The following is a 24,702-nucleotide window of genomic DNA, read 5'->3' as shown; positions in this document are numbered from 1 at the left end:
ATCATCATTAAATTTCCAACATTTCAAAAGTTAGCACAGTAAATATATTTAGAAAAATAAATACAATCTTTAACAATTAACAGAAAAAGAGGAATTGGTTCTGTAAATATATATAAATATATATATTAAACAGTGGATACCTTGATGTTTCACAACATTCATCAGTGTGGAATATCTGTAATTATCAGTAATCTGTCAAAATACAGTTTATCTATGTTGTTGCTTTTTTCTTCTTTTTTTTTTTTGGTGTCCCAGCTGCCCAAATCCAAATACCTTTGTTATCTTTCTTTCTTTCTGTGTAACTTCTATTCTGGTCTTATGTTTGGTTCACAAAATAGCATCAAGAGCTAGATTTTGACCATCAGCCTCCATCTAATTGGGATTGATGGTTGGATAGATAGATAGATAGATAGATAGATAGATGGATAGATGGATAGATGGATAGATGGATAGATGGATAGATAGATAGATAGATAGATAGATAGATAGATAGATAGATAGATAGATAGATAGATAGATAGATAGATAGGTAAAAGATAAGATGCCAATGATGCAAGTAGAATGTAATACATAAATGCAGTATTAAAAAAGTATAAACTGACCCAGAATTGAGTCTACTATATTATTATGTTATTGTCAGTTGTGCTTTGGTCAAATGGACATAACTGAGCTGTAGGTGGTTAATTTGTTCTGTCGTCTGTCAGCATTGTATTTCTTTCTTTTCTTTTCTTTTTTTAAATCATTATTATTATTATTTATAGAACTTAATTGAATTAAATTATCCTGACTTGCAGCACCGGTCCAGGTGAGCCGAACCAGGCCGAGCTGAACTATTTCTGGCCCGGCTGCCCCCTGCTCGCGATCAACAAGCGGCACTGCGCGTGACGACAGCGGCGGAAATATTTTCTCGCTATTCAAAATGGCACCGTCTCAATCAGGAAGTGGAGAAAACAACTACGAAGAATAAGTTGGATAAAATTCCTCATTTTCGTCGCTTTGACGCGAGTCTTCGCTCAAAATCAGCCCGCACGCTCGAGGTTTGGATTGAGAATAAAGAAACGCGTTAACGGTGAGTGTAATTTCGAGCATATTGTGAAAAAAGCGAGCGACACATCGGCAGTCGCCTTATAACAAGATGCGTTCTGGGCTGCCTCTCCTAGGCGCGCACGTTTTGTACGACGGGCTACGCCGGCTTTTAAGCGCTTAGCTTGAGTTATCATAGAAGACGTTATCTGTTTACTTGGAATTAGTTGAGACCGTGAGAAGTAGGGGTAGATGTGGCAAACAAAAACAGACATGGCGTTGTACATATGTCGTTACGCTACCACCAAGAAAAGGCCAGCAGCTACCCAAGCTAGTTCGTTACTTAGTTATAAGCCGCTGCTTTGATATTAGCGTAACCAGCGAGGAATGGGGCTCATCCAAAAACGCTAATGTTTACGTTACTCTTAAAAGAAGTCGGTTGCGCAGTTGCTGTACAAACTAAAAATTCAATCACAAAGTCAGAAAAACATCATAGACTTTATTTATCAAACTAGATCGCAACGTTGAACTGTTAACATACGCACGCAATGTACAAAACGAACATACCCAAAGTCGGGGAAAAAAGGCTATTAGCTATGCTAACCTAGCTAGCACAATTAGCTATCCAAAGTATGCCCGGTATTAGCAAACTAACACAGAATCTTCCTGTATTTTGCCGTCGGCGATTAGTTTCCGAGACAATCAAGTGTATAGATCAGAAATACGTCAAAGCCAACGTTTGTTTGCTCGCTAGCCTTTGTTAAATGTATCGTTTGTCGTCCAGCAAGCTAACAGTAGTGGCAGTAGCACTGTACGTAGAGCTTTGGCTGCTTTCCTTTGTGCTGTGAAGGGACTAGTATGATTCTCTACTTTTCTTAAGTGGAAGCCACATTTCGACTTTGTTGTCGTCCTGATTTTATGAAAACGTCGCTCAAAGTAGTATATAAGCACTTTTCTCGCATAAACCTGCTCACACGAGGAAATATCAACTACATCGAATTGAATTACAAGAAAAGGAACACTGCGTTTTTGTGTATTCTGGGGCCACCTCGCGTTACTTTCAAACTACTGGCGTCCTAACAAAGCTCGAAGAGACATTTATATTGGTGTTTTTCATGTATTTTTATTATATTAACAAATCAGACAGGTAAAGCTCAACATTGGAAGCATTCTTGTTAACAATAAACTTCGGTGTAATGGTAACAAACTGTATGTATACGTGTAATAATGCATGTAATACACGTTTCCCTGCATATTCTTGATATATATTGGGGTTATTGTGTATGTGTGAGTGCTAAAAAAAGAAAGTAGGTGTTTGCCAATGAAGAGGTGACTATGCAGTGTGTATTCTGCACTATACCATGAAGTGACTATTGTGTAAAAACAATCAAACATGTCACTTATGTTTCTTGAATTTCATAGCTTCTATAATTGTATGGTCTAAAACTGTTGGCTTAATGTGACAGAAACCAAACATACTGGGATATTTGAGGGTGACTCAGAAGGCTAAAGGAGTGACCAGAAGGAAATGAAAATAGCTCTTTCAAAGCTGTCCCCTCTGGTTCTTTTTCTTTTTCCTGCAATTTTCACTCTTTGGTTTCCACTGTGTGTGTGTTGCCTGCAGCAAAGGCTAGTCAAGCCTTATGCAAGCCTTGACACAGTAGGTTGCCATGGTGGCTGGCTATTTTTCTAATTATGTCATCCCACCCCCCTTGTTGATGGATAGTGTTTGGTGGCTGTGAAATGAACCACACGCAAGGTCCCGGTCTCAGTTTTAGTCAACTACCCACAGTGATGTGGTCAATGGCCTTGGTGTCATTCGTTGTCAAAACCCTCATGCAGCGATATCTCCCTCCCACTCCCAGACATATATAGCAACAGAAACAGACAGGGCATTTTTTTTTGGTTTGTTTTGTTTGTTTCACCAGTATACTACTCATAAGTGCAACCACACAGATTGGAAAATGGCTTTATCGTGTATATGTTTTGTTCCGTCGTTTGATGGAAGGAAAATAATAGTAATTCATGGCAAGAGTAAAGATTTCCCCAGCTTAATACCGGCTACTTTAGGACAAGAAAACCAGCGTGCCATGTAATATTTTAAGGATGTGTGTAAATGCCAGGGTAGCACGAGCCATAATAGCGAAGGTAATCTCAGAACAGTGCTTGTGTGTGTGTTCATGTGTGTGCTAATGCTACACAGCTCCCCCCTTTCTAATGCCCCACTGTGACAGACAATTGATGGCTGCTTGCTCTGCAGGGACTCAGAGGGTCACCACACACTAAATCTGTGGGTACTGTGTCTAGAGCCTACAGGAACTGTAAGACACAGAGAGCATGGGGGTATTTCACAGACCATGATCAGCAAATTAGTCAGATAACTTTTAAAAGTGTTACGACTTGTCCTATGAAATGCTTTTTTTTTTTTAGAGAGATATATATATATATGCAATTATCACCAAGAAATAGCATGCTCTTTGTTTTTGTTTGGGATTTTAGTTTTTGAAACCCTGCTTGGTTTGGTGAGCTCAAACAGCTGTGATCCATGGCTCATGCCCCCCTGCTGTTTGTGACTTGGCCTCCATTCTCCCTCTCCCCTTGTCTTTCCTAGCCCTCTTTCCTCCCCTCTCCAATTGGTGCCAGTGATAAATCTCGTTTATGGCCCGTGGGTTGATTAGAGTGAGAGTGAAAAATGTGGAGTGGAGGAGGGGAGTCGGGCCTAGGTAATATGTTTGATTCAGTTCCTGCTTTCCCGGAATCTGGCCTTCATTAGATAATAGTTCATGTATTAAATATAATATAGATGTTTAGTCAGAGGAGAATGAAGGCATAAGTGATAGTTGCTGAAAATATGTGGCCATAGTTTTCGTTTCTACGCTGTGACAAGAAACAAACAGACCCTTTATGATGGGCTGTTTGAGTATCTTATGTCCCAGCGAGTATCCAGACCTGGAGGCTATGTGGATCTCTCCCAAGCCACATAAGAGCTCTGTATGAGATGACCGAAATGCAGGGGAGCATGGCACACTTTGGCATGGTTCATTGCTTTGGTTTTCTGTGGAAAAAGCGTGTCGAAATCCTTCTGAAAAAGGCAAACACTGATTTCTAAATGGGACCCATCCTGGAAGGAAATTTGAGAGAAATATTCACACTGATGGATGAATGAATACAACCATTTGTCATTGTTTCAGTTATCACCTGAGATTCATAACCTACTGCACATGATAAACAAGGAAGAAAAGGCACAGTTGTTTGAAGGCTGATGTGCAACCGAGGCTGTAAAAATGTAGTAATGGGATATGGTAAGTGGATATATATACCATTTTTTAGACTGATAGGTAATGTTGCAATATGAGCTGCACAAAGGCAGACTTACACAAGATGGGAAATTGTTGTCCCACATTGATTTGGTTTGACTGGGCAACCTGTTTCACAACAACTTATTATATACAAAGACTACATTGTCATTATTATTGTAAATACAGTAGTTTAATTGTATTTAGGGTTAAAAATCTGTTTTAAAGTTTAACCTCACTGGGCAAATCCATTTCCATATTCCTACAATTGAGATGACATGTGCCTGCAGCAAAACAAAGAAGTTCTTACTTCAAAGCTACTAAAAAGGTGAGCATGCTAAGCCTTTTGAAAGTCGTGCCTTCTATGTAGCTTACTGCCCGACCATGTTGAGCAAATCAGTTTACTGTCAGAACAGTTGAGGGTGGAGGCATTTGCAGTAAGGCCTTGACCATGGCCATATTATCAGTGCCCGCTGTGGCTGCTGCCCAGTGTGACGGCACAGTGTCAGCAGATATGAAGTATAATAGGAAATGTGGGAAATGGTGCCTGATTCTTTCTAAAGACTTTGTGTCATTTGCATTTCAAAGTGGACTTCTCTTGATCCTTTTACAAGCGTGTTGCACCCTACAGCCCCATGATTTGGTAAGGTCAGTAAATATTTGTCATTCTTATTTTCTAGAAGACTGACTTCAAATTCAGCATATTCATTTCTAATGTGTGTAAGAGAGAGCATCTTGTTAATCCCATATAGAAACCTGCAGTCTGTATGGGTCTCCCTTTTCTGGTGCACGACTCAACAGCTTCATGTAAACACTATCCCAAATCTTGACCTGCAGTATTCTGGGTTATGCGTTTGTACTCTTGGCAAGCAGTTTATTTTAAGTCATCCTTGTCCTTAAAAAAATATTTAGTTTAATGCCACTTGACATCGTCCAATTGAATTTATGTGCATTTTTTTCAAGTGAGGCAACAGTTAGATTTTTCCTTGTCTTCAACCTATCCTTCACTGTTATTGAGGCAGTGGAGGAGGTGGGATTTGTGAGAAGATTAAATGGATATGAGCCAGAGGAGGATGGGCTGTGGCAAACATTACCACTTACTAGAGTAGTGCAATACAGTACTCCACTGGAATTGAGATTTATAACAAAAGTGATCTTGTTTGCTCGCATTGCCAGAATGATAAAGGATTTTTTGGCTATGCGGGTAAAGTGTCATGTGAGTTTAAAAAATCTGTAAACAGCATCTCAGCTAAAGCTCTTTTTTTTTTAATATAAATACACAACAATTTCAAAAAGATGTATGTGGCACACAAAGAGTTGTGGCACACATATGTACTGGATAAGGCTACTTTACTACTGAAAATTTAACTTGGCAGTGCTTACTCTTTTTTTTGTTTAATCTACTGCAGTTTTTTCTTACTTATTAGCAAACATACCAATATACAGTATATGCGTGTGTGTGTGTGTATATATATATACACACACACACACACACACACACACACACACACACATATATACTCTCTCTCTATATATATATATATAGAGAGAGAGAGACTTTTCTTGTACACACATAAAGTGAGTACATAGAGTCTATTTTGATTATTGAATACTGTTAATATTTGACTATTCAAATTAGGAATTGCATCATTACTCACTGGCTCTTATTTATCTATAAGCTTTTAAATTTAGCTTGAGGTTGTTTTGGAGATGTGCTAGCTTACAATGAAGGCCTTAAAGGTGGTTGTTGTGTATTTTTGTAATATAGGCCTACAGCATGGGTCTTTTTATATCCACACAAAGAGGAACTTTAAAGAGACAGTGCTGGTAAAAAAGATTGTGGATGTTTTGATGGTCTGATGGCCAGTACACCACTGTGGCCAAGTGTCTCTTTTGATAGGATGCTGGTTTGGGCCAGTGGCAGACTTTTGGTAGCCTTAAAGTAGACTCTTGTAGTTTCTGTGATAACTTACCAAGGACAGCGTGCCCGCTGGCTGCTGTTGTCGAGCTAAAGCTGCGCTAACGTGGACTTGGTGGAGCTGCAGATCTGGCTGGTGAGCTTTTTAACCAATATCTCTGTTTCCAGTGGAGCCTCTGTATCGTAACTGTTGTGTCAAAAACATCTTGCACGATATTTAGGTTTGGCAGGTAGTCAGCTTAGGCCTCGGTGGTAAGTGGGCTTAGAACCCAGGTTACTAGTGTTGGTTCATCCAGTGTTCCTTCGGTTCTCTTGGGCTAATCAGCAGTGAACATTGTGTGTATGTGCCCTGACTGTGGGGCGGTAGTTCGTGCGACTCACATCAGATAGTGCTCTTCATTCATTTAGGAGTGGCGGGTCGTCATTCCTAAATCCTACCTGCTGGTCCTTCAATTTTTCATTTTATTTTTGTTTTATTGTTGCAAATACACCACTGCCGTAGGTCTCCACCTTCACAGCAGAGTCTTGCACTAGGTCGGGTACTCACGACTACTAAGGTAAACTACAGATAACTATCTTGCTCAGTTTCTACTCTTTGGGGGGTTAATACGGCGTTAATTACTTGCGAGAGAGTGACATCATTTCCAGCACCAGGCTTCGGTTCAGAGAGTCAGAAGAGGGTCTTACCGGAGAAAAGGTAGACTTATTAGCTTCAGATAGGTCATAATAGATTTTACAAGTCAAATAGACATTTGCAAAATATTGATGGCCAGCTAACATTACATAACACATCGGTATCTTAAGTTAATTGAGCGCGGTGCCAACTCAGTGTCGCTACCGTGAGTAAACTAACTGATAGCATTTAGCTAACGTCTACACACCATGATGGACCTGCTGACTGCATCTTCAGAAGAGCTTGTTTAGATATTTCTCTAAGAAAGACACCTGATGGAGATGACCCTAGTCAGCTATCATTAGCCTTTTACTGACTCATAAATGGTGATGTCAGGTTAAAAAATAATGATCACACTGTAATCAGATGTGATGTGAGTGTAAATGATCTAACGTTAATGTTTTATGTAATGTGTAAGACAAGTAATATTAGACAGGGAGGAGCAGTGGACAGCAGCAGACATTTAAAAATATATCATCAGACACAAACTAGAAACAATTTTAAATGATTAGGGTGTAGGAAATTGAGTGAAACAATGTCATTGTTGTTTCTATTTGTAGGTGAAGACTGACTTGAGAATCAGGCTGCAGGAGGATCAGCTTGCAGCCTGTATGCTGCTGAGGATCAGCGGCCACCTCTCCGAGAATTTCCCTACAACAGAGCCTTAGAGCGCTTCTATAAAAATCCCAGAAAAATTAATTATTCTGAGCCTGGGTGCAAACTTTACCTCTGATTCTACATCCCCATCAAGAAATTATTATCTATTGTTTTTATTTTTATTTATTTAATTTTATTGCTTTATTTTTTATTCTTTTAATTTTTACATTCAGCCTTTAAAAAGCCACTTTCAACTGACCATTCAATAAATAGGTTGTAAAAGTAAAATCTGCAGTCAAATGTCATTTGTTTACGCTGACACGGCTCCCCGGAGAGCCTGCCCCCGCTGCTGAAAACAATCCTAGTGGAAACACTGTAGTAACACACTTGACTACAGTGAGCAGTACTGCCTGCATGTCAGAACATTGTAAGTCCCAATTAAGTCACCAACTAATCAACAATTGAGTTTGTTGGCAACTGATGTGGTTGCAAATTTTAGTCGACTAACTTCATTATTCCTCTTTTTTTAATATATTGTTGAAAGATGTCACATGTTCCTTATGTCAGATGAGCATTTGAGATGCTATTGATCAGACAGTAAATAAATAGGGACGTGCTGGCCATCTTTTGAGCGGGGGGCACCAGATTGCCGATTCTGAAATTGACTGACTAATTTGTGACTTGTTTTTCTTCTAGTGAGCACTTGTTCTTTGAATTTTTTTTTTGGTTTGCGGAACTTTTACTTTACACTAATTGGGTCTTCAACCTCTCTGTTTTGTCCTCTAATCACTTGCACATCATTTTTTTTGAGAACGGATTGTTCCTGTCTGACTGATTTGTTACCATGCTTTACTGATTTTCAGTGCTGGTATTGTGGAAGTGTACGAACTCAGCCTCAGTTGATCTCTCAGCCAGGTCCTACTTGGAAGTCAAACAATGAGCTGAACTGAACTGAACTTAGCATAGCAAAGTGGCACAGACAGACACAGACAGACTCCCTGACGCTGTGCATGTGGCGCAATATTCTCACGCCTGCCAGAGAAGTGAGGTCAGTTTGAGTGGAGTAGAGCGGTGTCTGGATTTGAACAGTGGTAGAGCGCAGTTCGCAGAATTTCAATCATCAGTGTATTTTACAGCACAAGACAGTGCAATTTTTATGCCTTCCAGTTCACTAGTGCAGACCTTTTGCTTCCTTGTGCTATGTTGTTTGCTTGTGAAATGTGCATCTGATAGCTTTCGCCCGGTGTTATGACTGACTCTGTGAATAACCGCGACTGAGAGGGGTGGGTAGGGGTGGAGATTCAGAGGCATGGAACCAGCTGTCTCCAATCAGCAGCAGAATCTGTCTGGGGTTCAGAGTGTGAGAGAGGCAACAGCCAGTGCTACCGGCTTGCTATTACTGAACGGAGGGAGAAAGAGCAATGGACGTAAGGAAAATTGCGACATACAGTGGGATTGCCACACGGCAGGAGAAGAATTGTGGGGAAAATAGAAAAACAACGGGCATTACTGGAAAGAATAGAAAGCGGGATAGTGATGGAAATGCAGAAGTAAGCTATATCGGTGAGAGAGTATAGGAGTAGAGATGGAGACAGTGAGAGTATAGAGTGGGAGGGTGACAGAAACGGTGAAGGAGATGCTCCACATCTTGAGATTCGAAAGGCCACTCTGAGTATGCTACCACATAAAGGTGTGAAATATCTGAAAGCAAACTGCCACAAGAACAAAGAGGACTGGAAGTGCAATACTGCTTCTGGACTGATGTTTTCATATTAGAAGTGTAACATTGCTTTTTGATTGTTTTTTCATGTATTATTTCATCTCATTTACAAGTAAAGAAATAGTTTTGAGGCCTGACAAAAAGAAAATGGAGCTCAGGTTGTTAAATACAAAGTAGCATGCATCATTCCAGGCCTCTTTGCCTTTTTGACAGCAACAGCAGCATTTTTTTGTGAATAAACATGTACTTATATGAAAAAGTACACATTTGAATATGCATTTGTGAGGACACAGAACATGAAATATCGCTCTGTCCAGCTTTTTTGTATTTGATGAGTGTTTTCTCAACACATTTGTTTAGGTTAAGCAAACTGTTGTCTTCACCTAACTAGTTAAACCAGAGTAATAAAGGCTAAAGAGCTGCACAGTGGTAGCATGTGTCATCATCCTTCTATTCTGAGGAAATTAGATGACAGAGGAAAACGGGGCAAAGAGGCAGCTAAGTGGATCGTTCTCTCTTTCATCTAGTCAGCCTTTGATCTATTTCTGGTGGGTGCTGGTGGTGGTGGTAGAAGTAGAGCGATTTGCTCCTAAATGTGTGTCATCAAGTCATCGTAAACCATTGTTTTTAATGTTTGTCGTCTTCTTTGCTCTTTGTATTCTACTGCTATGGTCTTCATTGACAAAATCTCCTGTGCCTTCACCTTTCTTTCCTCTTTCTCCCTGGCCTCTTTTTTTCTCATCTGCCTCTGTTTTTTATTTACCACAACAAAGCCATCATCTGGGCCACGAGAGCTCGATTAAGTTCTCACTTTATAGATAAATTACTTTAATGTCTCGTTCAGCTGGTGTTTGTGGGCACAAAGATCTTCATCATCCCGGCAAAATGGTGCTGAATAGCCACTTGGAGTGGGCTGATGAAGATCTAATTAGAATTAATTGTTATTCCCTTGTAAGCCGCTAAATCTTTGAACTCTGCCTTTCAGTTACATCAGATCATTTAAATAACTGTCCGTTTGTTCAGTGTGTTCCTGTGTGCTGCTGTACCAGTCTGGAGAGACTCTTTGATAAATATTTGAATGGGTGAAATGCAATAACAGTAGACTCTTAAAACCAAATTTGTTTCCATTTCCCGACTTTTGATAAGACAGCAGATTCAGTTACACAGTCATTCGATCATTACTCTCTATCCAGTGTCCTACTCAGTTACTGGGCTGTTCACAGCCCCTTTATGGTAATGACTGTAATACTGAATGGAAATTCTCTTCTGGCAAGAGTAACAAGGAAAGATAGGTAGCTACTGCCCTGTCCGCTCATGTATGTGCTTAAGGGTATGTGTGGTATGTGTGTGTGTGTTTGTGAATGTGCACACCGTGGCAAGTATAGACATTTTGTGTTGAAAAAGGTGCTGATTAATAATGTAGACTGTTTTGAATGATGGAGCCCTGTGTTTCCCTGGGAAGTAACTTGTTCCTTTTATGAATATTTCATCACAGTAGCTAATGAATCCAGCCAGTCAAGGCAATCATAACCAGCTAACAGCCCCCTTGCTGCTCTGGTGTAAGGCAGCTGGGCCCTGATCATTTCTAACCTGATTACTAGTGATGCTGAATGACTTAGATTGGTGATGAGTGAGTGTTGTGCATTGGATTGAAGGATTGTTGCCAACCGGCTTATTAGAAGTGAGGACGAATGCAGACTACAACAGGAAAAAGAGTGAGAGATGCCAGCATAGGGCTGTCACATGACAAAAGTATGTATGCTTTCACAATTACAGTACAAGTGAATTGAAAGTTTAGCTGCATTACTTAATGGGTGGGTTACCTAACAGGTCTACCGGGCTGTTCAATCCCGTGGACCCTCAAAACGACTGCAAGAAGATATCACCCAAGAATTGTTGTTTGGTGTCCCAAACAGCCTGGGTGTGTTGGTCCTATATATGAAGGGTATAAGGGTTTTCATGTCTCTGCCAAGGGGCCCGCTGACTCATTATATGTACATGGTTACTTTGTACATCATAATGTGTCCCAGTCTGTTTTGATTCCTTTTTCCTGGCATTTCCAATAATAGATTTGTCCACACTGGCACTGCAGTGACCACAGATGTTTAGCAGCACAACAGCAATAGCTGAGTCTGCTCCGGACTTGTTCAGCCGGTTCAGCTACACAGTTGACTGTGCTGAACATTTGACAGACTTAAAAAAATATATTTACAAATGTGCGTGAATTGAATTGAGTGGGTTTCAATCAGTGTCATACATAAACTCAGAACTAGAATAGAAGCTAGAAACTTGGATAAAGTGCATCTGCTGTGGACACTCTGTGAACTGCAAGGAGCTGGTTTTGAAAATGTAGTTAATGAAGATGAAGCAGAGGAAAGTGTTAAGGGATCATCCCAATACCTTAGTAAGGATTTTGTACTGTCCAGAAGAAATGTTACGTGTGATTAGAAGTAAGGGAATGCATATGAGAGGTGATGTAGCCACAGTTTTCAGCACAGAGGAATGAGATTAAAAGAATGAAATTAGATTTTTATGCTGTAAGGCAGAAGGAAATGAATTAAGGGTGGGTACACTAGAGAACGTGGGAAAGTAACTATGATTACATCCTGCCAAAATTTATGATGTCCTTCTTGTCATTTAATTCCTTTTTGTACAGATATTGCAACTGCATTTAAAGGGACTCATTTATGCATTGCCAATACATACATGTGTTTTACAACTTTATTAACAGCCTTATTCCAATATTTGTGTATACACATAAAGAATTGCATTATATATATGTGTGTGTGTAGTTATGATTGTACATCATCACTCCACATGTGAGTGTGCATATGTGGGCGAGATGGCACACACGCGCCAGGCAGGGTGGTGGTTCACCTCGTGAGTGTTAATCGTGACTGAGCAGCTTAAGGAAGTCACACTTGCCAGGATGATCCCCATGTGCTCTGGCAGCCACTGATAGTAACGGCCACCAGCACAAAATCAGGTAGTCCCTGTACCACCGACTGACTTTTACCTCTCACCTATTGTACTCGCAAACACATGTTGGGGGCTGTAACTAACAACACACATCTTGTGTTTTTAAAGAGACAGAGACATGCTGCTTGTTAACCTTTCTCCGGCTGACAGGCAGGCACAGGAGCTCACACAGCTGAGAGCAACCGGAGGCCTAGAATGTGAAAATACAACACTGGAAATGTTGTTGCTAATCTCATTTTTTTCAGTCCTGTTGTCCATGACATGTTCAGTGAGCAGTGTGTGAGTTTTTGTCAGTTTTTAAAGCTTAAATTTTTTTTAGAAATAAGATTGCACATGAAAGGGCCTAGTCTGCCTGCAGTGAGCTCTTGCATCAGGCCACCCAGAGAGTGTGAGATGAAGTGGGAGGTACACATGGGAGGGGGCAGCATAAAAACAAGCGGTAACCTTTGACACATTTAACAAATTTAAAGCATTATAACTGCAGAAAACATTAAAAAAAACAAGCAGATTTATACCGCAACTTGTGTGTACTTTTTGCAGAATGCACTATAGTGGACATTTATCTTGTGTTTTCCTTCTCACATACTGCCAACCCTCTTCTTCCTACTGATAGCTTTCTTCATCACCTCACTCTTCCTCTCTGCTGGAGTTAAAAGTAGTGGGGGGTTTTGCTGGTTAATGATAATGAGAGACCTTACAGGAAGGTGATAACTGGGACCACTCTTACAATGATCAGTATCGATTATCCTAAGAGACCCGCTGGAAGAGTGGGGGTTGTGAAACGGGGGACAGCAAAAGACATTTTTTTTGTTGCTAAGAGACAGTAACTGGCATGGTACAAGCGGGTGACGTGATTGTGGGTGGTAGGGGGAACGAAGCATAGAGCATTATGGGAAGAATTGCTTCTTATTGATCACTGCGCTTTAACAAGAAGCAATTCTGCCTTTCCAAACAATGCGAAGATTGGATGGTTAGGAAGGCTGAGGTTTGAGGGCGAAGATGGATGGTGGAATGACAGAGCGTCTGTCTGTGGAGACTAATCAGGAAAACTAACTGTTTTCAGTCGCACTTCTTGACTCAGGTCATTTTGTCTGGTGAGGAATCTAAACTACTACTACTACACAGTTATAATACTGGGAAACTGCCTTTCATATACACTGATAAATTGCTTTCTCTCATACCCCTTTCATACCAAAAACTTGTTCAGAAAATTTTCAGACTGGAGTCTAAATATACTTTCATACGCAGCACTGCTGAACCAAAGAAAACCGTTGCAGACTTTAGATGCAGACAGTGAACACTCACGCAGTTTAATTCATACTACAATACAAATACCAGGGGATACACATTGATGTGCGACCCAGACAGTCTCATTGCTCCTAACAGCAAACATGGCAATTGACACCGGGTTCCTGTGGGTGTTTCTAAAAGGTATTTTATAGGATATAGAATCTAGTTATGAACTCTGCGTCAGTGATTACTCCTGAGTTGTGCTATAGAATAGCTTGCTGCTGGAGTCGTTTGCCTTGGGTTGACATAGCACAGAATTTCTTGAGCATTTGGGCCTTTTTTTGGGGGTATTGTAGATGGAAATCATGTACATATCAAAGCAACTCCAAAGTCTACAGTAACTACTTCAAATATAGCTGTTTTATTGATTATAAAATTGTGAATAATAGTGAATCTTCTCACGTTTCAAGACGCATATTTGATGTGTGCAGTCCACATAGGCACAAATATTGGCTTCACAAGAATGTCTGCGGAGGATTCCCCACAGGTCCTCGCCGACTTGGGCAAATGACAAAATTTACATCACATAGACCCTTGCAGGCAGTGAAAGCATGAATTGGCCCTATTAAGGCGCTAAGGGTTTCAATACTTAGTCCTTGGCTACCCTGAGCTGACTTGCTTTCCTGTCCCTGCTTTCATCTGGACTTTGTAGGACAGAAGCTGGTTGTACGTATTCAAAAAAAAAAAAATCTAATATTCTTTTGCTTCAGACCTCCTGCCTAGGAAATTTGCCAGTTGGTTCCTTACGCCGGGCTTCCCCACATGTGTTTTGCCCTTATCCAGACAGTATCACACCGGCAGCCTGAGGGGAAAATGGCCTCCCTTTTGTGTGTGTGTATTGGCCATGGGAGTGGTGAATATGTTGCGTCAGGTCCCTGTCTCTCACACAGACACACACTCACATGCACACACTCAGACACACAAAGGCCCTCTTATGTAGACCCTCCTGAACTCTATTAGGATTTATTACCTCAGCTTTGTCCCCAGTGAACACGTCTGGCCTGCGCTCCAGATTGGGGGCAAACTGGTGGAAGGAATGAAGGAAGGGTGAGGGGAAGGAGGGTACGAGTTTGATTAGTTTGGGCTAAGAGAGTGTTTCTGATGTTACACAGACACGCATTGTAAAGTGCCGAAAGATTAGATTCAAACTGGGGAGATTTGTGGGGCATTTGTTATGCTTTTGGTCTGGAAGCAAGATAGAAATCAGTTTTGTTTTATGTTTGTTCTCTTACTGTATGTGGAATTAATAGTTTATAGGTTGTGTTCCCATATCAGAGAAGAGAAGCAGATCTGTTTTTATGCCACGATAGCGAGCTAAAGCTGACTTCATACACTTTGTTCCAATTTGCACAATGTGTTCCGTAGCAGAAATACAAGCTGTAACTTTACCTCAGGGTTAATTCGGTCTCTGGATAAACTCATGCTCGATATACATACAGATAACACCGTACTAAGAAACAGATCATTTTGTCACCTTCCAAGTTACAAGGGAGTGTTTGAATTTGTTTAGACAGATTAAAATTGTAAATCTAGGTTGTATCAACAAAATTACAATATCGTCGACATCAGTGCAGCTAATATTATTATCTCCCTTATAACATTATATATCCCCTTGAAAATGAATATATGCACAGCTGGAGGCACTCGTCTGCTGGGACATTTCTTGCTTTTCATCTTGAAAGGGGTCTATTACTATAAGTTATTTTATTTAAGAGGATAGAAATCTTCCACTGGTATTTTTCACTATTTGCAAAATGAATGTTTGAAAATCTATTGTCAGAAGATATAAAATGCCCAAGACAAATGTACTGTGTGTGGGTATATGTATGAGGAAGAGCAGAGACTAGAATGGGATGTTTCATTGCATTACAGGAAACCTTCTGTCAAGCACACCAGTGATCGTAGTGGACATAAACAGTATGGGCTGCAAAACAACCAAATAGTTGGTTTTAACAGAAAGGCACTTGTGAGTGCACACTTTGCTAATTGCCTGATTATGCTTTATATCATCCTCGTAGTACAAGTTTTCAACATATGTGTCCCGTGTGGTTTGCGCTTCTGCGGACCTCCATCCGAGATTTTAATTGGTCCACTAATGAATGTGGAACGTTCAGTGATGTCAGATGACAACCAGCTAATGAGGGCTGTCAATCAATAGAAACTCACACTCTGCATTGTGAATAATTTCTGCATTCAGCTTGTACATCGGCGAAGGCAGCAAGATTCCGCCTTGACACGCCCAGTTGTTCATGTAATTGGTTTCACATGGCTAGTTTTGGTGTGTTTTATCATTTTAGCTGTTTAAGAGTAAATAACTCTGAGTGTTAGGAATCAACAGTTTATCGTCCTGGCATATAATCAGATCCGATATTCAGCAACTTTTCGATTATGGATATTGGCATGTTTTTTAAAGCAATGTCAAATGAAATACATTAATTAAAAAATTGAAGCTGCCTCGTTTCATTTATAGTCACCCTGCTGTGGTCTTGGGCAATGTCCCGCCCTCAGCACTGTCTGATATGAGTAATCGCCAATCCACACTCAGGATAAATGTTGAAAAGTTCTTGTCTCTAAACGTATTGAAAACATGACTAGACAAAGACATTATTGCTAATGTTATGTCTTGAACGCTGTGTTAATCTAAATTGTTGACCCTTACTGAATATCCGCATATGTCGTCATGTGACATGAATTCTACCTGCTTTTGTTTCTGTCTGACTTATTGTGCTTCCTAAGAGCTCTTGTTTAGAACTTTGTTGGCGTGCCATGTTTGTTAAATTCTAAATGTTTGTTATCTTAATGTGTGCTATCTTACCATCAGTTTACATAAAAGGTACTTTCCAGTGTAGGCCATATCTCTTGCGCTGTGCATTCCTTAATGAGGCAATTGCAAGTGGAAATTTTTCCAAAGTTTAAATTAGGATGTGTTGCTAAAGAAGTGAGACTAGCCGTACTTTGTAGTGTTAGTTTTGCATTTGTAGTTTCGCATTCCTACTGAAGTGTAGCATTTACTAGATGTTAATTTCTTCCTCACTTTTTTTCACTTGCTTCCTATGTTTTGATGTGGTATTGATCAAAATAGCAGAAGAATTTCTCTGCAACTTTCTAATGTCTCTTTGTTTGTCTCTCTCTGTGTCCCCTCCATCCCCCACTGTCTTCTTCAGGTCATGGAGAGCTTTTCCCCTTGTTAAAAGTACTATCTCATACACAGCCAGCACGTGGGTGGCAGTTAGAGGGTGCATCGTCTAAGTCGGCTGGAGGTCATGTGTGAAGCTGTGGTCTGATGCCCACCCTCCACTCAGCGCTGGCCATGGACGGGGAGAACTACCTGCATCCAGAAGGCCCTCAGCTGGACAGCAGCTTGTTCTCTGTGGCCTCCTCTAACATGGAGGTATGTTTTGCGATTTTTTTTGTGCATTTATACACGGACGCAATTTTTTTTTTTCCCTCTTAGTAATGCCCAAGTGCATATAATGTCTCTGCAATTCAACATTTTTGATCGCTCCCTTTTATAGGTCAAATACAGTAAAATCAAAATCAGAACATTCTCAACATTGGTTGCTTAAGATTATGGAAGTTTTTAAAATTCTACAACTTTGGAGGTTAGTGGAGCAGGGGAAGTAAACAACAACCAAGATGGCATGTGAAGAATCCCTGGATATGTAGTATGGGTGCAGCCCCACTGCTAACAGAACATCAATGTCTGGAGTGCAGAAACATTCCTTAATGGAACAAGGGTCACGTTAGCTCGTCCATCTTACTGTCCAGGGATCTCATTTTGCCCATGATCATAGAAAGGAGATAGCTCCTCTTCTCCCTCAGTCTCTGTTATGTAGATCCAGCTTTTTACCGTCGTCGCGTTGCACCTACTCTGCATCCTCCTGATTTCTGTGTTAAAGTAAATGTGGGTAGTTTCAATTATTGTATCAGTGCTTAGAAGTGTTTAACATTTTGTTAAAGATATTTGCCTATTTTGTTAAAAGTATTGCTTCGGTTTAATTGTTCTAAGGATCATCTTAGCACTCCTAAAAGATTATGTGTGAGGAGAAGACCACTTGGCAACCCCACAGGCACCAGCCAAAGGCAGTCCCCTAGGTTGCAGTTTTACAAAAAGTAATCCGGATCCGCACCAAAATGTAATGGCATCGTCCTTTTTTCATGCTCCACCTCTTTAGCAGGTTTCGTTAAATTCGGCCCAGCACTTTTTTATCATCAGTCTAACAAACAGACAAAAAAACCCAAACAGCATTGAAAACATTACGCTTTACATTTTGCTTGCTATCTCTTATCAAGCATGTAAGGAAGACGTTGTACCTAAAACTAAAGACAAAACACCTCCAACATTTACTATTAAACATTAAAATACTGGTTAGACTAGTTATGTAATGTCTAAGGTGACGTTCATCTAATCATGTGTGAGAAAGGAAGTGATCTTAGTTGTGGTAAAACTTGCAATTCCAATGTAGACTAAATATTATGTGTCACGTCACACTTCATTTTTTTCATTTATTCTTTGTGGTGGAGGCTTACAAAGAGGTGGTTTTATGTTTTTCTGTCACTTGAGTTTTTCAGTAAAGGTGAATGGATTTTTTTATTGCAATATTTTGAAAAATGACATTTTGATCACCTCAGTTTCAAATTTTAATTGAAGGTACTTGAACCAAAGAAACAGCCCCAAAAGTTTTTGAGCACCACAAACAGAGTTCCGCCTACATGCATTGTAACGGACTAGTGACTGAAATTCCACAGAATTTCTCAAAACCTCAGCACACAAAGCTAAAAAGTATTCCCCTTTCTACATTCTGCTTTGATGAGTGTTTCGTAACTTGGCTCATGACCATTTAAGGGCTAATTCCTTGATACTGAAACAAAATAAAATCAACATACTTCCTGTCATCAGCTGCAAGTGAAATTTGAAGCATTTTTGGAGCAAAGTTGGAGTTTATTTCAAGATCTTGCTCATAGTTTTTATTTTCATTGCAAAACTCACTTGTGGTGATTGTAATAACTTATACTTACTATTAAACAATGTACCTCGATACAATATATATTTTGCTGTTTATTTTACCAAAAGATATTGTACAAGAGCGATTAACCTCCGAAAATGTTGTTTTTCATGTTTTAACATCATGATAAAGTTCTGCTGCTACTTCACATGTCCAGTGTTACATACATATTTTCATTTTGTGTGTTTTAGAATTCAATATATGCCTCCTCTGGTTCCTGGGGATCCTTCTCTCAGCAGGCTGGATACAGCATACACTGCCCTATGCAATCTGGAAACCAGTAAGTTTTACAACACCTTGCATTATCATAAGCTAAGAACAGGTGCAGTGGCAGAAAATCTGCAAGTAACTTTCTGCACTGTGCAACAAGTTCTCACATGGTGGTTGAGAGGCTGGAAGAGAATGTTCCATAACAAATACAATGATCTGTACTTACAACAGACAGTGGCCTTTAGACTGAGGGCTGTCAACCGTTAAAACAGGGCGATAGCTACCTACAGAGGTTTCACACATCAGCCAACAACATCCTATTCCTCCTGGGACTCTGAATTTTTAGATTTTTTCTTGTTATTCAGTGTTGTGTTGTGTGGGCGTCTCGTGACAGTTCTGCCAATGCTGTTTGTATCTGACTAATACATTATTGCCCAAAACAACCACATACCAACAGACACATTTCCCTATTTATTTGTAGACTTTTTAATTAACACCGACTTGCAAAAGTACAATTCTTTCAAATCATTAAAAAGAATACACACTGATACTATTCATTTTACTACGATAAAGGAGAAACCCCACAGATTCACAGCTATATATTCTGTTAAAGCAAGTAGTGTATATTACCATAGGACAAAGTAAGAGCTTGAGAACAAAGAAGTTATTTAGATATGATCAAATATGCAGTAATTACAAGTCTGTAGGATGGTGCTTCAAGTGGAATGTGAGCGATGCTGCTTCACTCTCGAGTAAATTTATATCTGTGTGATTTTTAAAAATGTGGGTACACTGGTCAACCCTGATATAAAAGTCTTATCCTGTGATTGAAGTACAATACATTTTAAACTGTCAAGGAGGGTTCTTGTTTTTAAAATCTAAGGTTAATTGAATGTTTACAGTTGATTGCATTATTGCAAGGGGCTGGTGGTTAGCACCGTCGCCTCGCAGTAAGAAGGTTGCAGGTTCGTGTCCCGGTGAGGACACCCGGGATCTTTCTGCGTGGAGTTTGCATGTTCTCAAGGTTCCCAGGTTCTCTGACTTCCTCCCACAGAGGTTAATTGGTGATTCTAAATTGTCCGTAGGTGTGAATGTGAGAGTAGCCCTGCCTTCGCCCTAAGTCAGCTGGGATCCAGTTCCCCCCTCCAGTGAGGATTAAGCTGGATGGATGATATGTGGGGTGACTTAATGCAATCAAGCCAATACATCACTTGTTATCCAGACTGTTAAGAACCAGTTCACGTCATTGGGGAGGGTCTTCTTTCTCAGACATTCCTTTTCCCGTAGTGGGTGACATGTTCTCAGCCTTACGGGGGGTGTTAAGCATAACATCTTGCAACTTGGCTCTGATTTTGTGACTTCACCTCTAAATTGCATGTGTTTGTCTCTTTCTTCCCGCACAAGGTGTGTATGTGTGAGAGAGTAATTCAAGACTGTGCAGCATCTTGAGTATGTTAGCTGTGTTGCTTAAGTAGCTTGCAGACTGAGCAGAAACAGCTGCAGCCTTTATCGGTGTCTACGCTGCATGTATTTAGCCACATTACTGCTGTGTACTACGGTACATTCTGACAGCGTTCACAAAATCAGAGCTGAACCACCTGCAGTGGCTATAAAAGGTATTGACCCCCGTGGAGGTTTTTTTTCTTTTTTAGAACTTTTCAGCACAAAATCATAGACAATTTAATTTGGCTTATTTGACAAGAATTGATGAAAAGTTACTCTTTTGTGTCAAAGTGAAAACAGATTTCAACACAGTGATGGGAATTAATAAAAACAAAAAACGCAAAATGAGTGACTGTGTAAGTATTCACCCCCTTTAAAGTGACTCATTTAATTCAACCCAGGTGCAGTTAATTTGTGGGAGAAGTTACATCATTAGTAAAATGGAGATCATCAGCGGATGTGTTTCAAGTGATTGTCGTGTAAAGACACCTTTATCTGGAAGGTCCAGTCACCGGTGAATCAGTAGTCCTGGCTGTAGCTACACCGTGAAGACAAAAGATCACCCCAAGCAACTCTGTGAAAAGGTTATTAAGAAGCATAAGTAAGAAGATAATTCAAGATAGCCGCTAAGTCGGGCGCCCCGGTCGCTCAACCAGATAAGACGGCGACCCATGCACAGGGGCTATAGTCACGACGCAGCGGCTGCAGTTCGAGTCCAGCCAGCTCATTTGCTGCATGTCCTTCCCCCACTCTCCTCCCCACGTTTCTCTGTCTCTCTTCACTGTCCTATCTAATAAAGGCAAAAATAGCCTTAAAAAAAAGATAGCCCCAAGACACTCAGTGTCCCTTGGAGTGCACCTATGACTCTTTTTTTTTTTCTTTTTGAAGGAGTCACAAGTCACCACCATGCTTCAAAGTGGAATTGGTGTGTCTGTGATGATGTGGTGTGTTTCTTGTTGGCCAAACATTACCGTCTAGCCTGGTGGCTTAACCTTCTTCCAGTTGATTCCAGAGAATCCTACTTGTCCTCTGTTGAACCCTAGTCGAGATTCAATATGAACTTTTTCAACAGTGTCTTTCTGTACCGTAAAGTTTTGAGTGGTAAAGAACAGGCAACAGTTGTTATGTGCACACTCTCTGCACTTTCAACTCCTTTAGAGGTGTCATAAGTGTCTCAGCGGCGTCCTTCCGTCGTCTCTTTTTTGGGACGGCCTGCTCTACACAGATTTATGATTTATTTATGCACATGTACGATATTTCTTCCATTTCCTAATCATGGATTTAATTGTATTCCAAGGGATATTTCGTGACATGGAAACATCTTCTCCTATCCATCCCCTGACTTGTGCTCTTCAATAACATTGTCAGCTGCTATGTGTGTTTCCTTTTCACTTACAAAAACATTCACTGCACTTAGATGATTTCCGTTTCACTAACGGTGTGACTTCTAGCACTAACTGGCTGCACCTTTGTTGAATTAGGTGAGTCACTTATATAATCATTGATTTCATGTTTTATATTTTTAATCAGTTGCCATTACTGTGTAGAAATTTGTTATTACTTTTACATGAAAGAGAATGTTTTTGTAATTTTAACCAAGGTTAAACGCTGAAAAGCAATCAAAGGGTTAAACTTCCAGGGGAGGTCAATACTTATTATAGGCACTGTACCTGAAATAGTTAACACACCTTTTACTACCTGGCTTTGGTTACAGGGGCATGGTTACTGGTCGGACTTTTGCTCAGCATTAGTGAACACGTTTCTATTAGAGATGCACTTTTTATTTAGTATTGACACATTAAATGGCATGTGAAGCATTGTTAGACTCATCTTAGAAAGAGGAAGGGACAAGTTATGTAACATAAAGTAGCATGCAAGCAAATGAGAAAATCTAAACTGAAAGCTCCCTCATGTGATGCTGGCATGTAGCAGAAACTTTTAAAGGTAGCGTTTTACCTGTAGTAGCACTCCCACATAAAAGTCATATGAGTGTTTTACATGTGTGTGCAGTATGGCTTGCTGTTTTTAAAATCTTTTTCATGCCACTTATAGCAGCTTTACATAATCAGGCTTCCATCAGAATGACCTACCATGGTAACTATCAGAAAAGCATTGTTTTTGCCAATGCAAACATAACAAATATGTAGATTAAATTTGAGATTTGTGTGGGTTATCTGTATATCTACCCACACTATCTGTTCTGTGATTCAGTGGATAAGGACCCAGTATTTTAAAGAACAGAGTCCTTGTTCTCTGAGGCAAAACGTCTAAAAAGTCTTTAATTTAGTCATAACTGAACTTGTGTCGTAGTAAACACAACTGAAGAAGTGTGACCAAGTACTGATGTGTTGTATTGTTATTGCTGTGTGTGCCGCGCTTCTGTAAAAGTTCAAGCATCGAATGACGTGAAAGCTCAGTCTGTGGTTTTCGAGTTCACTCAAAGTGGAATTTTCTGACATCAAGCTGGTTTTACAAGACTCTTATCTTACTCTCTGTCTCACAAAGTACAAATGTGATCAAACTCATGAGGGATTTGTGGTTTAGAGCTAAAATGGTGTGATTGAATACTATCTACCTGTGTTGTAAAGACCCTCATCTAGCAGGGATTAAATGTTAATGCTGTCAGTGAATATTTGTTGCCTAGTGGTGCAGCAAACAGCATCTGATCATCGGGTTATTCTATGCTGCCATTTTTGCTAAGACACTTTTAAGTTTTCATCTCTACTGTCAGTTCAACTAAATAAACAAGACAGTGAGCTTTAACCTGCAGTTTCTGCATCACTGCCTAGTCCAATTTACTCATAGCATTCAGTCTGACGTTTTTCACATGACTCTGTGGTATTTTTATTTACTTTTTTTTTGCTGTATCTGAACCATACAGAGCTTTTAAAAATATGTTTTTATTTGTTTTAAATAAAAAAGTGGTAAAACCCCCTGAAATTCTTCCTAGAAGTAAAACAGACACAGGTAAATTCTCTGTCATCTGTATCACATCATGCATTACAACACATCAGCACTGCAGAAAAGTTTTATTTGAAAGGCAGAACTGTTGAGAGTGTGTGTTTAAAAACTCCTGACTCTACTGTACGGATAGAATTGATTTGTGATGCTGTCTTTTGCATGATACAAGGCAGTTTCTCAACCATTGAGATGGGACCTTTCAAAGGAATTCAATCAAATCCAGAACCATAGCTAACGACATGGGGCTCTATTTTGATGTTGGCTCATAATGAGAAGCTGCGACTCTTCACTGGTGAACTGGTGTTTGTCTGGGGTGCAGTAAAGGCTATAATCTCACCTGCTGCATTAGGTATTCTATGTGTTTGTGGTTTGTTTGTTACTTAGAGGAGAGCGGCAGTATGGGGTGTACAGTTGTTACTCAAGATACATCAGTTGTTAGACACAAGGTAAGGGAGCTACTCCTGCTTGTACTTTATGTTTTGGTAAATAGAGAACTTTGGAGCTTTTATTTTGTTAATGCAGTCTCGGTTAGGTTCTTCAGTTTCTGGTAGAAGTTCTCATTTGTTTTATTGTTTTTCTTTATTCAAGTGGAGTCCTCTGCCATTAGTTCTTCTTTTTTTCTGGTCTGTGTGGTTTAGTTGTTGTTAAATATCTATGTACGATAAAAACCAATATTAACTTTGGTTCAACAACATCCACCTGGCTATTCTTTGTTACTTCCTTTTCCTCTTGTGAGCAGGGTTATAACAGTATTGCGATCTTGAAGAATGAGTGAGCCTCAGGGTCTGCTGCCAGCCTGCTCAGAGCAGGTCACCAACTCAGAACTGCTGTGTTTTGTTGTGTTTTTGTCATTTAATAGGGGGAGCCTCCCAAACAAACATGTATGAAATCACACAAACCCTTAATTAGTTTTTTGTTTTGTGTGTCTTTCACTTTCATTCTCCATGAATCAACCAGACAGTCAATCAGAAACAAGCTAGTTTTTCTTTGAAGGCATGAATGTCAAAGAGATGGAATGAAAAGTGAATGATTCTGGCCACCTGTCATCTAACAACAGCGACTAGCCTATGCTAATGGCCTCTCCTTTACGCTACTGTCTCTGTTTCCAGCCATCTGAAGGCAGCAGGTATCTTTCCTCTCTTCACACTCTAATTGATTATGTGCACTGTCAAGCTTCAATTACACACATCAGATTCCCTGCTGTTATTTCAATTTTTTTTCACCAGAACCTGCAATATACTGCTACAAACCACAAAAATCTCTGTGTGTCTCACTTAAGTGAACAAAACCTTGGAAATTGACACATTGAAAACAGCTCACACAGTTACATGAAAAAAAACATTGATCAGTTAAAGCTTCCCCCAGAGTCCCATTTAGAATCTAGACTAGATTGACGGTAAGAAATCTTTCTAACCTCAAAGACCTGGAGATGATTGCAAAAGAGGAGTGGTGCAAAATCCCAATGGGATTATGCAAAAAGCTTGTTAGCAGTTATAGGATCCATTTGTTTGTTGTTGTTTTTATTAAGGACAGAAAATATATAAAATTGTGGAAATTAAATTTTAAGTAAAAACCATAGACTGTAT

General features: G+C 39.9%; 1 protein-coding gene across 3 annotated transcripts in view; it reads left to right on the top strand.

Annotated features, from left to right (window-relative positions):
* The first annotated feature begins 906 nt into the window (after positions 1-906).
* The window catches only part of sbno2b (strawberry notch homolog 2b), a 68,190-nt gene continuing 44,394 nt past the window's right edge, over positions 907-24,702 (top strand). For all 3 annotated transcript variants that reach the window (XM_008300144.1, XM_008300135.1, XM_008300126.1), the window contains exons 1-3: positions 907-1,069; positions 16,661-16,887; positions 18,694-18,782. In XM_008300144.1, coding sequence (XP_008298366.1) covers positions 16,780-16,887; positions 18,694-18,782 — 197 coding nt within the window. In that variant the 5' untranslated portion in view covers positions 907-1,069; positions 16,661-16,779. The remainder of the gene's footprint in view (positions 1,070-16,660; positions 16,888-18,693; positions 18,783-24,702) is intronic.

Source organism: Stegastes partitus, unplaced genomic scaffold (genome assembly GCF_000690725.1).
Source record: "Stegastes partitus isolate 25-593 unplaced genomic scaffold, Stegastes_partitus-1.0.2 Scaffold33, whole genome shotgun sequence".
In the NCBI taxonomy this organism is placed as follows: Eukaryota; Metazoa; Chordata; class Actinopteri; family Pomacentridae; genus Stegastes; species Stegastes partitus.
Note: the sequence above shows the minus strand (reverse complement) of the source record. Positions and strands in the feature narration are given on the sequence as shown.